The sequence below is a fragment of the Leptinotarsa decemlineata genome, unplaced genomic scaffold (assembly GCF_025532065.1).
Source record: "Leptinotarsa decemlineata unplaced genomic scaffold, Ldec_3_MD MMD2_tig00026317_RagTag_RagTag, whole genome shotgun sequence".
NCBI lineage: Eukaryota > Metazoa > Arthropoda > Insecta > Coleoptera > Chrysomelidae > Leptinotarsa > Leptinotarsa decemlineata.
In genome coordinates, this window is record NW_027412686.1 from 3,078,560 (window position 1) to 3,097,561 (window position 19,002).

Here is a 19,002-nt window from a genome sequence, read left to right on the forward strand (position 1 = left end):
AACGTTGCATAAAAGTAGAACTGTGTACTTTCACTAACCTTCTCATAAATCAATGAAAAACTAATGCCTGGTCATTCATACATGAACTCAAGTACAGAAAACTGAACTACTTCAATGGTATTCACAAACTTTCTATTCTTGGTTGATTCTTGCGGAATATTTTCATCTCATACGAAACAATATTCATAGGGTTCTAATGCTCGATCTACAAGTGGCTTTGTTATTCAACTGAAAATTATTTAGCAACAAAGCAGTTATTGCAACAGATTGTAGTTTGGATATGATGTTGGCGAGGCAGATTTTTTTTGTTGGCTCACATGCAAATAATGGAAAAAACTATATGAAAAATTACTTTTAGGGTTACTGAGAATTTCAACCTGTCTTACAAGAGAGGGGTTTTTACTTCTTGTTGGAAGATTGCTCGCGGTCAGCCTATTTCAAAAAATGGCAAAAAAATGTTCCAAATAACTATAGACCAGTCACTTTGCTATCAGTGATATCAAAAATTATGGAGAAAGTCGTAAACCACCATATCCTCAAATATTTGAAAGGCTTCAACATCTTGAGCCATCAACAATATTGCTTTCGGAAACAAAGATCAACAGGCGACCTTCTATATCGTATGTCCCCCATTTTTTGGAATAACGCAATCGAGAAACATGGAGAATCGAGAGCTGTTCCGCTTGATATTTCTAAGGTCTTCAACCATGTGAGGCATGAGGGTTTGCTGGCCAAATTTCTATGCTGTGGCTTGTCGGATCATTTGCGTACATCGCTCTTCAAATTCCTGAATATCAACGACTTATTAGAAAAAAACAAGAATCCAATATATTGCTTTGCTGATAACGGCACAGCTGTCTCGTCTTTCCATTTGGATTCCAGGACATCGGCTACGGAGGCACATCTTCCCCGGCAGCAGGAGGTAGCATATCTTAATGAGGATGTAGAAGTGATTTCTTATTGGGGTGAAAGGGACCAGTTGCTGGATTCCATTCAGAAAAGGGCCATCTGGCTGATTGGAGATGCGAACATCACTTGCAACCTTGATAGTCTGGAACATGGAAGAAAGGTTGGAGATTTGTCCCTCTTCTATAGATACAACAGTACCTGAGGGTTAGATCGATCAATGTATTTGTTATACTCGTAAAAAGGCTATTGCTGAAAGAATAATCTCAACAAAAAAATCGAATTAAAAATACTTTCAACAGTAGTGGTAAAGATATGTTTAACACGCTACTTTGTGAACATCATCTTTCAATACCCATCAGAAATGTCACTTCTCATGACAGTTGTACAAAAAACACTTCATTGTGAGATTTTCACTAAACATTTTATCAGTTAGTAAAGTACAATTACAGAGTGGAGACACGCGTTAAGAAACTATTTTATAGCGGAATATGTATCGAAAATGTATCGATCAGTTTTAGTAGAACTGTTCTTGAATAAACGGATGTATGAATGAAGGGAAAAGATGAATTTCTCGTGATAAACATCATAAACATGTGTAGATCAAACCTATAAATGATTTTCATGAAACAGAGAAGTCTACATCAGATAACTGGTTTTTCAGTTCCTGATGTGTGTATCAAATTTTCATGAAATATCATCAAATAGAAAAGGAAACTAATGAATTTATTCAACTTTCTTGAGTTTGTTTTCCATAATTCTCAAGAAAAAATTCGAATGTTCTTTTCATACAAAATTTAGCGATAATTGAACTCCGTTTCTATCGAAAACACTTTTCCCTCACTAAAACGAAAATACTGTCTCACGACGCACGTTTCGCTAACCCATTTAACATCATCAAGAAATGCGTATGACTAATTCTTACCGCTATATTACTGTTTTTAATGTGTCTAGACGAATCAATACGTCACTAACGTGAATAATCAAATGTGTTTTCAATATTTTTCATTGCTCCTTATATTATCTACCATTGGCCTTATTTCTACCGTAAGCCTAGTAACAAAGGGGCATTTGTCATCGTTCATAGACCTCATTTCACATTTTTCGATTCCTCAAGTTCCGAAGGCTTCTGAAAACGTATGATGCACTGTTGGGAACCTTTGGTGTAGTAATGAATATTACTGGAGTTTTTCCCAACACCAAATCGTTATTTTTTACACCTCGACACGTGTTTCGATCACGAAGTGATCATCTTCAAAGAGGAAGATAAAAAAAGTTTTACTTCGATCACTTGGTGATCGAAACACGTGTCGAGGTGTTAAAAATAACGATTTGGTGTTTGGAAAAAACTCCAGTTATATTCATCTGAAAACTTAATTTTTTGCATGTTCTCTCCAGCATACAGGGCAACACTTCTTTGGAATATGAAACCGAATATATAAAATATGATCGTAGCGAACAATTATAGTCCGCATAGTTTTACCAATATACTTTTTATCGCAAACGTCACAGCTTTCGTAAATGACATGGTGAAGTGAACGACCAGTTTTCAATGTAACTTTCTTACCCAATCATTGAATGATTTGTACCAATCCGTTGGTGCATTTTGAATCGTGTGGAAGAACTATAAATTTTGAGTATTCGTCTTTCTGAAGATATACGGAGGCACTCTTTATTCAAATTTTCTCTTTTCAACTCACTTATCCACTATACTTGAAGAATAACCGTTGCTTTCAACTTACTGACTGCTATTTTTGTATTTTACTTGTATTGATAGCTTAAACGGTATATATGATACGTTTTTTCTTCCACGAATAGAAATATTCTGAATTTGATTTGTCGCCACAAATCCATTTGCAGTTATTTCAAAAAGGGTTTTCTCAATTTCTTCATAAAACAATAACAACTCCTATCACTGGAATTACACATTTTTGATCAATTTAACCAGGCAGTGTTTCGGACTATTGACCCTGTATTTCAAAATGAACCAACACCAAATAAATTCAAATGAATTGAGTATCATTTCAAAACACGCCTGCTTGATGTAACTTTTACCTGTATGTTCACGTGTATCGAATACCCTACCTCCACGAATATATTACCTTTATGTCATAATTTACTCTGTGAATCGGCCAGCCTACACAGGAGAATGAAAAATGAATACACGTGACATACAATGGAAGTGCTGGCGGCTCTTTTTGAAGGACGAATAGATGACATTGAGGAAGAGGCAACGAATTTTGAACAAGTACATTATTCACCAAAGAAACATTACTTCAGCAAATTTCGAGAATTTTCTCAACCTGTTATACAAATTTCACCCATTTCGAATATGCCACTGTCTCAAACTCAAATGAAAAGAAGGGGTCAACTATTTTTAATACTCCTCCACTTGGCATAAAATTGATAATGATAAATATATTAATGAACATCTTTTACACAGAATGCAATATAATTCACAAATATTCGTTAGGTTGTCGAGTCGAAAGACTGTAAATGACCAATTCGAGGTGAAGCTGATCCGTCACATGCCAAACTCTGAAATATCAATTTTTTCAAGTAAGATTATTTGTTTGAATCTTGCTAGATTATGGACAAAACGTCAGGTGCTAGCGAACTAAAAAAATCACTTTAAAAACAATACTTACAGTTATGAAACAGATATTCATCTAATTACTGAAACTATTCTGAATAGTGGAGTGTCCGATTCAAAATCCGGAATGTCTGACTATAATGTATTTGAGCGAGTTCGAGAAGTTCAAAAAAATTATGAAAATAGCAGAGGTGAGGTCCTCATAGCAGTTCATAAAAAAATATCGTGCCAAACACCAACCGTTGTTTCAAAGTGATGCTGAGGATATTTGGCTCACTCTTCACAATGATGATGGATCTAAGAGTTTGCACATTCGTTGTGTATTCGTACATAACGATTCATAGCGACTGCAACATTCCACACATCTACTGCCTACTGGGTAAAGGTAATTTTCAGAATATCAAAGAATAATTACTGATCTAGTATTCATCTTCAAAATTCTAAACAAAATTTTTCACCACTGATAACTGGTGATGAAAGTTTTTTTGGACATATGGGAAAATTATTTCAAAAACATAATTTGATAGTTCGTACTGGAATTTCTGACAAAAATGAATCTATTGAAAACACTTTTTTTAAGACCAGAACAAAAATTTCACGACGCGCGTTTCGCTAATCGATATAGTGTCCTCAGGAGATCATTATGACATTGGTCATAATGAACTCCTATGTCATGTAATCACCATGACATTAGTCATGGTGATTAGTAAAAGTACTCGAATGTTAGGACTAATTTCTCCTCTCAGAGAAATTAGTCCAGCCATCTCCCGAAGATGAGTGTGGATACTAGCAATCGAAACGTCGTAAAGTAACTTGGCTTGGAATCTCTTGATTTTTTTCTTTCGATCAGTTGTTTTATTTTTTACTTGTATTTTATTTCACTGTAATTTCATTCCAGGGTTTTTGCCTAATATAATTGTTATTTTCAGCTATTTTTTTTATTTTTTATTTGTATTGATTCTTTTAGGGATTTCAGATCATTTTATATAATGTTAGACAATGGGGGTCCGAACTAATGAAATTCATCATGAAACATTGTCAATCACCTTCAAACAAACTTTCATAAGTAATGTAGTAATGCCTCTCTCTCATTGCAATCTTGAAAAAACGAAATCGAGAGGTGTATTCCTGAGACTAATCCCAATAATTGATCTGAAACCACACTGTCATAATATAATGGTTCAATATGTGGCACCCCGAGTGGACCTCCCGAGATATCTTTTGAGAAATTATTGCTACCGTAAATAAGGTAAAGCTAGTATAATACTCATGTTAGCCCAATATGTTCTTTGGATACTTCGTTATGTTTTCGTTTTCTTCGAATATGTGTGATCATTGGAGATTACTGTGTGAGTATTGTTCCAAATTTTGAGTCACTTGAAAAAATGTTTGATTGTTTTTATTGTTTTCATACTCTTACGAAAATCACCGTGATATACTAACTCATCAGCTCTTGAACTAATAATATTAAAAACTGTTATTAAACTCCTCTCTAACATGTAGGAAAATTTTACCAATACATCATATTTTGGAATCATCAATATCAGCAGGTTGTGCTCTAGGAAAATGAACTGTTGATTGTGTTTTTTGTTTGCCCTGCCTTGATGAAACTGCAATCTGGAAAAATCATTCAGTACACTTGTTGATAATCTGATCATTTTTGGATCAATCATCATTCATCCTGATTATTTTCATTTCGATTTGATTTATTCGTTTTGTTTTTAAATATTTGGCATTTCACTTATAAACCCATTCATTGATTTATTTCCATTTCAGGCTACAATGATTTCATTGATTCTCATTCTATTTGTTTTTTCAAATTTCAAATCTATTAACATCTCTTTGGACAATAACAGTTCGAAAATGTAACATTCACCAAGAAACATCGACCTTATTAAGAATAAAGAAAAAATATTGTCAGCTTATTACTCATCACAGAATATTTTCTAGATGTCTGGATTCAATACGATATGAATAGGAAAATATATTTGATTTTTTTATCATCATCCGTAATGGGTAAAATCAAAGGCTACTGGGCAGGGTTTGGAAATGTTTTCATCTACAGACAGCCACATTATTCGCAAGTAACGAGCCTGTTTTTTAGAAGTTATGTAGGTACGAAAGCCTGGGTCTTCAACTATGTTTCTAATTGAAATTGCATCTCTGAATTGCACCCCTTTATACTATTTGCGTAACAATTTCACTCCTCACACTGTGTTCAATTGAAAAGTCCCGAACAATGCTCCTACCTTTTGTCTTGCGGAGAGACCAATATAATTATCGAACTGAATCTAATGCATCCAATAAACTTTCCAGAATTCTTTCCGGATTCCAGAACCACTACAATTATTTTCGGCTAGCTACCTACATTTCTCCCGCTTATACTACACTCACGGGAGCCTTCGTTGCGAACTAAAATTAACTAACAAAACTTTATTTTACGCTAGGGTATACACAACATTTTTTCCATTGAGTGAATTGCCAGAGAGTTGGAGTTATTCATCAGTGTTGTGATATTGTTTGGTAAAGTTCTGTCCAATATTTAACAGTACATGAGATTCAAAAAAGTGTATGTGTATGCGTGAATGAGAAATTAAAATGATTTCACATATGAGATAAGATATCGTGAAATAAGATTCATTCAATTCCTATGTGCATACACAAAATGAACCATGTCTGGTCATAAGTACCGCTCCCCAATTGAGCACAAAAATTTGTTACGTTCCATTTCAAAGTAGTGATAGAGTTTGAAAGTAAACTACATGAAAATAGATTCTTGGTTTGCGCATCATGCTGACCTCCCACTTTCTGTGTATACTGGGAACAAATGATTCAACGGTGTTGTTGCCGGTCCTGTTAATTTTGAGCAATCAAAGTAACGATTCTGTAAAAAAAGATGGATCAGTGGATTTGAGGTTCTAGATAGGTCTGAGTGATGATTTCGTTTCATTTTCAGGTATATTATTGAATGTTAAAACTAGTTCCCATCAGATATTATGCACTAATACAGCGCTTTCTTCGACAAAATTTTAATGTCATCTATTCTTGTGAAACGACGGCCTTCAGAAGTTTTTGAATTTTTCGAAAAATAAAAAAGTCACACAAAGCCATGCCTGGCAATGGAGGTTGGGATCTCGAAACAATATTGTTTTTGGCCAAAAGTACACCAAAAACCAATGAGCAGGTGGTTATCAGTGGTGTAGAAGCAGATATTTGTTTTTCCACAAATCAGCTCTTTTTTCAGATTTCTTCATACGAACGGCGTTAAACGTGTAGGTAGTATTTCTAATTAACCGTTCAACCTCGTAGCAAGCATTGATTATGCTATATTATGAAATTGGCCGATACTTGATGAAAATCCATAACTAGACACGCCTGAAGAATCCATCGTATGGCGAAACACGTGTTGCGTTTTTGTAAAACTGTTTAGTGAGAATCCCACGATGAAGCGTTTTTTTGAATGCGTTAATTAATGTTGCACTATGCCATTGAAATCGAAGAACACAGTGAGCAAAGCATTCACGTTAGATCGCACTCGTTGAGCCTTTTTCGGTCTTGGTGAGCCTGACTGGCTCTACTGGGACTATTGAGGCTCAATTTCAATGTCATATCTGTAATCCTATGTTTTACCATTTGTTAAAATACGTTTCAGTGATTTTACATCGTTGTATAGGCTTTATTAGTGACTCCTGAGAAACTTCTATTCGCCGCTGCGGTTCAAAATTCAACAGTTTTGGAATGAATTTCGCTGCCACGCCTCTCATACCCCTAACATTCAAAAAAAGTGCATGATGTACTGGGGCATCCGGGGTGCTCGTCATCTTCAACGTTGTCACGACCATCTTGGAAACACTCATGCCATAGACCTCTGCTATTATTTCTCACAATCTGGTAAACAACTAGCAAAACTTTCGAAACTTCAAATGTTTTTTACTATTTTTCAATCGAATCTTGAGCAATTGAAATTAAATGAAAATTTCTCTCACACTTCATTCAAGGTAACAGACTTTTTTCTACTTAACTTTTTCACTTGTTTTTGTTATAAATGAGTTAAAAATGATAGTAACATCAATCGACAATAAGTGATGATGATGATATGTGCCATGGCTTCCATATTGAATTGATTATGTGAGATCGAATAGTAAGTAAATGTTGCTCAGAAACAATAAACCGTCGGAATTTTAAACTGAAAATCTATCTGCGAAACATAATATATTTGATAATGTTTGAATTACTCTGATATTATCAAGATATCGCAAACTCAAAATATCACCAAAAATTAATTCACTGAATGTTCACATCATCGAAATAAATGGTTTTAGATTTCTGAAACATGCCAAAAACTTATGAAGGAGACTCCTTTTCATTATAAATCACATGACTTCACAAATGAATTGTTGAATATTGTTTTCATCAGATTTTGTTCCATCAACCTGAATAATATCTTTTATAATAATGATAATAATGATGATAATAATAGGGAGCATTTATCTTTAGGGCAGCTGCCCGAGCAGCTGATGAACTCGGTATAGTTTTCAACTCTGAACGAGGTGACCACAACTCTGTCACCGAGTTGGAACTCGTTCAGCAAAAAGCTCAGATAAAAGCCGCAGAGATCTCCTTCCTTCTGCGGAGACACAAGGATAAGCCAATGCTTCTTCAATAACATTGTAGACCTTGGCTTATCAAAGCGCCTGGATTTCGCTTTTCTCAGGTCGAGTGGGCTGAAGTCGAAAACTGAGGGGTTCATCATGGCTTGCCAGGATGGTGTCTTCGACACCTTTGTCTACCGCAGTCGCGTGATAGGTAAAGAGGTTCCTAACACAAGGTGCAGGACCTGCCGCGAAGTGCTCGAGACCCTATTGCACTTGCTGTCAGCATGTCCAGCATATGCGGTCTCCGCCTATATCCATCGTCATAACGCGGCCTTAGAGTGCTATATTACCATCTACGGCACTCTTACAGTATTGACGAGACACAGGTGTTGCCCTACGCTCCAGGGGATATTGAATCCGTTGTTGGGAACGGAAAGTGCCGAATTTATTGGAACTATTCGTTCCCCACCCTCAGGCTCATACAAGCTAATAAGCCTGATGTAGTCCTTCTCGACCACCAGAGCAAAACGATATTTGTCGTGAAACGGATGAAATATCTCTTCGAACACCGCAGTATCTATCCGGATCATTCTGTCAAAATGGTTGTTCTGATTATTGGAGTCCTTGGTGGAATGATGTCCTCTCTACTCTCGAATCTTAAAACCATACCGGCTTACCGCACTAAGGCAGAAATCTTAGCCACACAGATCCAGAAGGCTGTCATTCTTGGCTCACTGCGCTTGCTGAGGGCACATGATTCTCGGACCCAATGATCACTTACACCACGGTTTGGGGAGTGATCATTGGTTGATAATGCTGGCGCGACCTCTCGAATGTATCGGGGCTTCGGGGGATAGGGCCTGACCTGCGCACACTACGGTGAGAAGAAAAAAATAATAACAGCTGTATTGTCAAACAGTTACCGATTCACAGGACGATATAAAATTTGATTCACAATATTTAACCATGAATGAAAAGTAAAATGAACAAAAAAGAAAAACTAATTCTAATTACCTACTTCGAGTACATGTTAGCAATTCTAATAATGTTTTGAAGGTTAGTGGAGAATAAATCACCATGGGTACAAATGGTATTGAAATTTGTGCAGATAACATATATTGGAAATTGAGCATAATGTTAGTTCTTGCTCTGACAGGTCTAAAAATGGATTGAGATCGTGAAGCTGGCCGTGGTACACTCAGTCACTAACTTGAATAAAAATATAAGCGACGCACACTTTCTGCGATGATCTTAACTGAAAAGTTCCAAACGTTCATAAACGACATCATTACTGATACCTCTCATAGGGTAAGAACCATGTATTCTGAGAATTAGAAATTTACAAAACTTTCTTTGAACTCTTTCAATGGCTATGTTATGAATCTCATAGAATGGACTCCAGACGATACTTGGTATCTTCGAACGTACGTAGGTGAAAAACAACAGCTTCATGGCTTTAATATTATGAAAGTTTCTGCAATTTCTAACAATGAAACCATAGGCTTTGAGAGATTCTGAAACTTTTTGTGAAATATGACTACCAAATGTTAATTTATGATCGAATATTACCCCTAGGTCTTTGATCCCATTACATCTCAGCAGATCTGAGTCCTGTATTACATACGGGAATGTATAAACCTCTTTTTTTCGACTATAACTCACTACTTCACATTTCTCCACATTGAGTTTCAATTTATTATTGCTACACCAAGCAACAAGAAATTCTGATTGAGATTGAAGATTTACACAATCACCTACTTCCTTATTTATAGAAAATAATTTCAAGTCGTCCGCGAAGCATAACCGTTCACGAGCTAAACTTTCACATAAATCATTAATAGGTAAACAATAAAAACAAAATAGGACCTAGGTTGGAGCCCTGAGGTACACCAGAAGAGGTTATATATATTCTAGATTTATAACAGTCATAGGAGACGAATCGTTTTCTACATGTCAGAAATGATTTTAATATAAACTCGATTTTTTTCAATTTTTGTTATAAAATATATTACGAAACGTTCCATTTCGTATCGAATCAAATCAGAAAATATGAATTAAAAAGCAACACCTTCAGAGGGAAGATCATATCATCATACAGAAAGTTAATTATCGATATTACCCAATAAACAAAGGTGAATAGGTCAACGGCATCGAGGTAACAATGAGTTATTTGTTCACGTTTATTGGTCGTATATTGCTAATGACATGGCCCTGGGGATATTAAGCTAGTGTTACTGAGGTGGTTATATAAATATTACTGAAGTAGTTATAAAAATCCATCAATTATTTGATATTGATATAATCATATACCGAAGCTTTGTTGGACAATAATCGAGAAATCAGTAGTCTCTTAGCGACCTCGTCTACTCAGGGTTTTCGCTATCATCAAATTTTAGACAGATTCCACTTTATTATTTTCAATAGGTAGTCAATGGAAATATACATGAGGTGAATTAATTGAGTCTTCGACGATTTGTTAGGTTTTCGAATATTCGAGTATTAGGACAGCATGATAATCAATTCAAAGAGACAATAAAAAACTCCCGCAGTTAGAGCTGAATTCACATAAGAAGGGCTATAATCCAAAGGCTCGACCAATTTTACAAAAACTATACAAAATTTTATGAGACAGACTTTCACTGAAAATAATTTTATGATGACCCTTCTTTCATTTCGAAATTTTGATATGTCACTATGATTATTTTCTTCAAATCGATAAAATGCCACCAAAACAGAGTTTAACAACCATAAAACACTTCTTTCCAACAGCAATGACATCGACAGTCATGAAATCAACATCCAGGACGTATTTATGCATTATTCTGGTTGAAATATGATTGTCACTGAATATCAAAACTTTGCATACATGCCTCTTCAGAAATTCACAGGTTAAATTTGAGTGAATTGAAAGGGTATATTTTTAGGGGAGATTCATTTTTGGGAAAGAACGGTTTTGGCTCTGTACTTCTCCGTCATGATTAAAAAATTTGGGAATCTTTCAAAGAAAGGAATGAAACATTCAATTTCAGCAATTAACTCTAAACAAAGATGTGTAGATCATGCAAAGCAGTAACTTTCGGATACAAACTGAAAGGAAAAGCTTATTCGAAACAGCTATTTTCATATAAACGTTGAATTACACGAACGAAAAATATTTTCGAAACAAATACTTTTATATGAACGCTGAGTTTTACAAAAAACACTTTTTTCTATTCCGTTTGTATTTCAAACATTCGTAATGGGTTCGAATCAGATGTCATTCACAGGATTTCTACACACTATGATTATTGAAAGAAAAGAAATGTCACTTACATGGAACACTGTCATCATCACTGCTAGACATCTGATGTTTCACAAATATTGAAAACATTATAGGAAAAAACATTCAATTCGTTCATAATTAGGACTTTTTGTCACGGAATCGGTTGAATCTACCCATGTCACCGATGACAGTATGTGAATAACTTTCATTCGCTTACTTGATTAAATCGCTGCCATAGGAATCTTGTTAAAATTGAAAGGGTATATTTTTAGGAGAGATAAATTTTTGGAAAAGAAAGTTTTTGACCTTCTACTTCTCCATCATGATACATAAAATGTGGGAATCTTCTAAAGAAAGGAAGGAAGGAAAACTGGAAGGAAACGCCGTTTCGAAACAACTATTTTTATATAAACATTGCATTACACGAAATAAAAATGAAACTTTCGAAACAAATACTTTTATTTATATAAACGCTAAATTATACAAAAACACTTTTCTCTATTCTACACTACACTATTCTACACTATTTAAGTAGAAGAGCAATTGAATGATGACTTGTCATCATATAAATTGAACTTCGCCTTAGAAGATAATAAAGACGATATTATTATTATTATTATCCCGTAGTGTGCGCTGGTCAGGCCCTATCCCCCGAAGTCCCGATACATTCGGGAGGGCGCGCCAGCATTATCAACCAATGAGCACTCCCCACTTCCGTGGGGTAAGTGATCATTGGGTCCGAGAATCATGTGCCTTGAGCAAGCGCAGTGAGCCAAGAATGACAGCCTTCTGCATCTGTGCGGCTAAGCTTTCTGCCTTAGTGCGGCAAGTCGGTATGATTTTAAGATTCGAGAGTAGCGAGGACATCATTCCATCAAGGACTCCAATAATAATCAGAACAACCATCTTGACAGAGTGATCTGGATAGAGTCTGCGGAGTTCAAAGAGAAAATCTCGATATTTTATCCGTATTTCCTCCTCTTTTCTGACGATATTCGTCTCGTCAGAAGCTGAAAACTCCACGACAAATATCGTTTTGCTCTGGATTGGAATATTAATCAAATAAAAATATCCAATACAAAGAACTGAGATGAATGGAAAATGGATTGCCACACTTCACTGATTCGGATAACTTGACAACAATGAGACAAAAATCATCCAATTGAAATTTCACCTTGAATACAAGCTATTAATATATATGATATTGAAAAATCTTCTTTTCTATTCAAATTGAAAAATGAAACGTTCTAAATAATAGTAATTTTATTGGAATCGAAAATAATACGCGACGTATAGTTGATGCATCGAGCTGCATCAAGAAAGTCGGGTGACTCTTATTCTCTCATGTCAGGAAACGATAGATTCTGACAATAAAATCTTTTTTTTGTATTTTTAATAGTTGTACTTTTGGAAAAATGTTCTGTTGCTTTCATGATAACGGTAAAAATGAAAATTCATCGATAACATTTTGGGGCTTCATAGTTTTACTTTCGATAATGCAACATGAATACGAATATAATATAAAACAAAATACATGCTGCAGATGCTTCAAAAATTTGAAATATCTGAAATATATGTTGAATTTTTTCTCAAATCAGCCTCTCCAAATCAATATGCTTTGACATGTGCTAGATTACTTTTATTCACCGACTCAAGCGCATTGCTTCATAGAATTTCATTACATTCTTTGAAGTTATATAACGTAAATAAGATATTACTTATTACATAATATCTCATGTGTTCAATTCATTACATTCTAGCATGTCTGATCTGAAAGAATTCGAAATAGGCAGGTTCTTTTGATTTACAATATAATAACGTTAGAGGCAAGACTTTCAATTATTCTTTTCAGACTATGATTCCTGAGGTTTTATTTTCAATTTGGATCTTTCAACGAGGTCATTGATATCGAAAATATGTTTGTGTTAAAAAAATTATGAAAATTAATTTGATAAAATATATTATCAGTTACTCCTTTCAGTCATTTTTGAATGAATTTTGAATGAACTTGTTCCAGTTGATCCATGATGTTGAAACAATGAAAAAATCATTTCGGCTGACTTCACTAAAAAAACATACCTAACAGTAGCAAGTCATCGTTACGTGTTTCATTCTGAATGACCCTCATCAGTATAATGCGGATATGTGTAAAGCTGTGCAGATTTATTCGTGTCGGTATCTGTAATTGAACCAAGTCAAAAATAATCCTATTGCAAAGCAGCGGTTGAATTTCTCATTTGCTAATGGTTTGACTATTTTTCAGATAGAAACGAATACAGCTTCTTTCCATTCCCAATTTGCCTCAACTCTCTCGCAATATCTTCTCGAGTCAAACGTCTACCAGTTTACTTGATACATTCATGATGATATCAACTGTTCTGTTATATTCATAGTATTGATGATATTTGATGGTTTTTACACTATTTGAAGTCATTTCAATATATTCACCATATAATTATGCGCAAAAGCTATGAGACATGTCATACTACAACCTGTCTGTCTGTCTGTCTCTCCGTTAACCAGCTGCCGCCCTCTACGAACGACAATGAAAAGATAAAATATCAATTTTGTGGTAGAAGATCGCAATAGCAGGCAAAGTTACAGAACTTCAATCAATATATTGAATTACATCAGAATTGAAATATAATTTGAGTATTTTCTTTACAATTTTATAACTACACGGGCGGGTAAGTGTTATTAAATCTGTTTAAAATATGTTTTTTGGTTAACCAGCTGTCGCACCCCTACGAACGACAACCCTCAGAAGTCGAAACTTGTGCAAGCTAAGGATTAACGAGGTCTTACCTTTTAACGTCAGATTCCTAACACTTGATTAGAAATAGATACGTACATAAAATAATTATTGAATAGAATGTATTAGTTGGTAAAAAATGAAAATTTATAATAATTATGTATTTATTAATGATTAAATATCTTTACATGGCGTGTTTTTGACTGGGACTACAGGTTGACCTCAAATAATGCTCTAATCGCGCACTCTTCGCTCTCTATCTAGAAAACGATTCAACGCATAAACATTTCTTGAAACTACAGGTTGACCTCAAATGATAGTCTAACCGCACGCTTTCCGTCCCAAAAAATTATTCAATGTATAAACATTTCTTGAAACATAATTTGTAGGGAATTCAATCTTCAAAATAGTCTAAAACCCATAGGAAACGAGATATTTGCAAAATATATTGGAAAACTCGATTTTTATGACTTTTGACCTTAGATTTCAATAGTTGTGTACATCCCACCTCCTCTACTTGAGGGCGCCAAACGTTCAAAAAAGAGTAATTAAGAGGTCATCGAGAAGGTTATCATAGCACCGGAAATTGAATGGGCTATCAAGTCGTTTGAGCCCTTCAAATCTCCTGAAGAGAATAGTATATTTCCAGGTCTTCTCCAAAACAGACTGGATATAATTTTACCCATTTTCGTGAAATTGCATAGAACTAGTTTGGCGTGGAACTACATATCATCCATTTGGTTGGCAGCAAGGGGGTTATATATAGGGTATATATACCTACATTGGGTCGGAAAGACCCAAACCCCAAATCGGTACGACCAATCAGCCTTTCATCCTTTCTGTTGAAAGGACTCGAGAGGATACAGGACGGACATATCAGGAAGGTGGATTTACTTGTAGTCACCCTGAATAACTAGCAGTATACATATCAATCTTGCAAATCGACAGATTTAGCATTAAATAACCCTGGAATCGGCCCTAATTGGATGGATCTATGCCATGTACACAGAATTGCCTATGTCACTTTTTAAGACGAGGCTATTAGGTTCAGGGTCACCAGGGGCTGCCCTCAAAGAGGGTTACTACCTCCATTTTGTGGTCGCACCTGATGGATATTTTGCTTGATGCCCTTGTTAAAAGAGAAGTAGATCTGCAACTTGAAAAAAGTTTCATACAAAACCAGAGTGTCCCTATGGACATGCCAAAGGTTTCGCGGTAAAACTGAGGGTTTACCTCCTAAAAAAATCCATTGGATATATCTGATGATTGTCAGATCACTTATGGAGCAATTGCCTGGTCGCTGAAGGCTTTACAGAAAACGGCTCAGGCGAAGTTCTCTGGCTTACAGAGACAGGCTTGTCTGGCTATCTGTGATGACATTAGTACTACACTGTCAGTGAATATCCTTCTAGATCAGTAGTTGGTGAGTCACAGCATTCTGGGAATGACCTCTGACATCATGCCTCTAACTGTCAACTGCGAACTGCCTTATACAGTACAATATCAAGAACAGACAGTTATCGGTTCACAGATGGATCAAAAACACCTTCAGGCTATGGCGTAGGTGTATGTCAAATTCCCAGGTAAACTTATCAAGATGACTGTACTATCCGACATGAAGTTGTTCCTCGTTGTGACTTTATGTTAACCAGATGGTATAGGTATAGGAGAATGTTTTCTATGTGAAATTTCTCTATTGCGAATTCCACACCGACATAATGCGTGAATTATTATCGATTTGCATAATAATTTTTCGTTACGAACATTTGACTTCCCGAATTCCCACTGTCTTTCTCTGATTAGCCATGAAAATGAATTGAGCAGTTCGAATTTCACGAATGCAATTCATTCGACTGAATGAAAATAGTCAAAATAATTCAAAATAAACTGCTGCCATTGTACGTAAAAACCTTCTAGCCGATTATGCGATTACCTCCGTCCAATTCGAAGATTAAATTTTAATAATAATATATCATAGGCTCAAAGTAGGCCTAAGAGTAAATTAAAACATCAACTCAAACTGGGCCATCGTGCGGCTTTGGGCCGGGGCTTTGGGCCATGCGGATTCGTATCTGTAAATAGAGAACCATTCCCCGCCCTTTTTAATTACACCGAAGCCGAAACCATTTAATTGATTAAATCTGGTCTTTTTTCTCCATCTAATCTGCCGAGGAGAAAATGTTTACGTCATTGTTTTTTTCGGATCTGGACTAGATAACTGTGTAATGTATCGACTTTCTACTAACAGGCGTGGAATTGTGCATAAAAAATTTTTGGAGGATTAGGAATATGATAGCTTATTAAGATATAACTAGATATTCACTTCATTATGTTACTGGAGGAAAATCAAAGTAGAATAGAAAATTTGTTTTTTAAATATTCAAAATATACCACTATTTTCGATGAGTGGTAATTCTAGAAATACCAGGATATATCAAATGAATGTGTTATATTATATTCCCAGAAGTTGAATTTTCAATATTGAAAAAACATGTTATAATGAAATATCATCAATAATCCAGTGATTCATATTAATGTTGCTGATGAAATTGCGACAAAATTTTTCACAAGACTCCCATCATATCATGAAAACAACCTCTGAAAATTCTCTGAAAAGCTCCCTGAGTGGAGCTATTTCATTCGATGTAAACGTTTAAATTTTTTATGAGATTTTTTCTAAATAGTTTTACAAAAAAATGCAACACGTGTGTCTATACTATTCAGGCGTGTCTATACTAGATACTTCCCAAGTAGTAAAGATACGCCTGAGGAATCTATGGTATAGCGAAACACATGCTGCATTTTTGTAAAGCTGTTCGATGAAAATCTTACAATAAAGTGTTTTTTGAATGTTTAATGGATTCTCATCAAGTATCGGCCGATTCCATCACATATTTTATTTTTTTTATTGATTTCTTCTAAGCTCTCAGTAGCACGATGAAGTCTATTATTGTAGAAAACATCCCTCACATCATATGCGTTTTTTCACATGACACCTTTGAAATTATGTCATTATTTAGTGGTTGCAACCTCCACTCTAAGGATATTGATTACAAGAATGAAATGTTTTTCGTAAATTTAAAATTTGGTGAAAAGTTACTGTTGGAGTTTGAGAGTTACAAAGCTGTTTCTTTTGAATTTTCAGGAGACATTTTTAAATGGTAAGATTAGCTGCTAGCAAAATGGACTTGACGATATACCAAAAACTACTCTAGTATGGCGATAAACTTTCATTATTTTTAATGGAGAATCTTCCTACCAGAAAAATCTAAGCATATTTCTATCTTCTTCAGCTTTACTTATTTGCAAAAATGCCTTTTTGATGTCAGAAATTACTCCAATTGTGTTTTAAACAACAAAAGCGAGCATTCTTTTTTGAAACAATTTCTTTTCTTCCTTTAACAGAAAATGACCTAGCTTTGATGCAATCTTGGCTTGAATGAGATTTACCTTCACGAAATAAACAAATTGGAGCTTTCTTACCATATTTTCCTGTCGAAAAAATTGTGGCAGCTGTGTAAAGACTAGGCTCAACTCCGGTGTATTTAATTTTCTCAGAACATGGCTTACTTTTCGTCCAATTCTTTGAGTCCTTTTCAACAGCAAAACTGGTTTTGGCTATACTAATGCGTTCTTTACTTTCCACTTCGGAACAAAGAAAATTCAATAAAGTATTTAAATAATTAATAGATTTATCTGTACTAGAACCCAAATTATTGGCTTTGATATTGCTCCTGTGTCTCTCCCAAGCTCTCAGAATATCTTCTGGAAGAGCAGATTCGGCTAGTGGAAACAACATAGCAGCATATTTATCACTAGTTACCTCTATAGGAAATTTGTCTCGTGCAAACCTGGCTTTCAATTGATCAACGGCTTTTTCGTAGTTGGTTGTAGATGGGGGGAAACTGTCAACTAAGCTTTTGCTATACTACCTGGTTCCATGGATTGCACTGAATATTGGAATTTGTCTTCATTATCAAGCTCAGTGTCTTCATATATTTTTCAAAATTGCCCCCAGAATCCAATCCATTTCCGAACATCTCCGTCAAATTTCTTCTACTCTATGTTTGACAATTTGAAATGTCGCTTGACATTTGATGTTCCAATTGTACTGGCATTTCCTATATCTTGATCCGGTATTTTTACTAGGATAAACTCGCACTTCGACCTATACATTATCAAATTCTCACGAAACTTTTCATTCTCTTCATACTCCTTCCCGAACTCTTCATCATCTGTTGTCACCATTTGGATTTGTTCATCAATGACGAATGATCTGGACCCTTTATCTTCAATCTGTGTTGAGAGGGCCAGTATACGAGGCTTTGCTATCGGCTTGGCACTCAGTTCCAGTTCCAGCTCGTTGCATAATTTTTTAAACATTTTCCTCAAGATACCTCGTTCTTTCTCCAAACTTGATGGATTCTCCACGTATTATTCTGTCACGGTCGCCATTTTATGTTGAGTGTGGAGAATTATATAGAAAAACTGAGATATTTTTTGGACTTTTACAGTTTTATTTTTACTATCTCAAAAACAATTATCCTATCATATGTGTTAACAAACTTGTAACTAACAAACTCAAATTTACATAAAATATACAGCATGTGATGAAATCACAAACTATGCTGCAACTCTCGAACTCCAACAGGTACAATTATTAAATTTCTCCGAGCTCCTTACAATAAGTTTGAAACCGCATGGAATCTGATGCCCAGTTCTTCTGCCATCCCACGCACCATTTGTGATGGGCCAGTCTTTCTTTTTGAAGACAAAACACAAGCACTGCAGAAAAATCCTTGAAGCGCTGTTTGAGAGGTGCCTGTGCGAAAGTAGTGATTCACATCGGGTATGAATCACTGGAGATTAAATACATTTGGAAAAACGTTCTCAG

General features: G+C 35.3%; 2 protein-coding genes across 5 annotated transcripts in view; one reads left to right on the forward strand and one right to left on the reverse strand.

Annotated features, from left to right (window-relative positions):
- LOC141485370 (uncharacterized) overlaps positions 1–18,409 on the reverse strand; it is a 36,462-nt gene extending 18,053 nt beyond the window's left edge. The window contains exon 1 of the mRNA XM_074181877.1: positions 17,592–18,409. Within this exon, the coding sequence (XP_074037978.1) occupies positions 17,592–17,907 (316 nt within the window). The 5' untranslated portion in view covers positions 17,908–18,409. The remainder of the gene's footprint in view (positions 1–17,591) is intronic.
- Positions 1–19,002, forward strand: part of IRSp53 (Insulin receptor substrate 53 kDa) — a 507,262-nt gene that overhangs the window by 162,649 nt on the left and 325,611 nt on the right. The gene's annotated exons all lie outside the window — the stretch shown is intronic.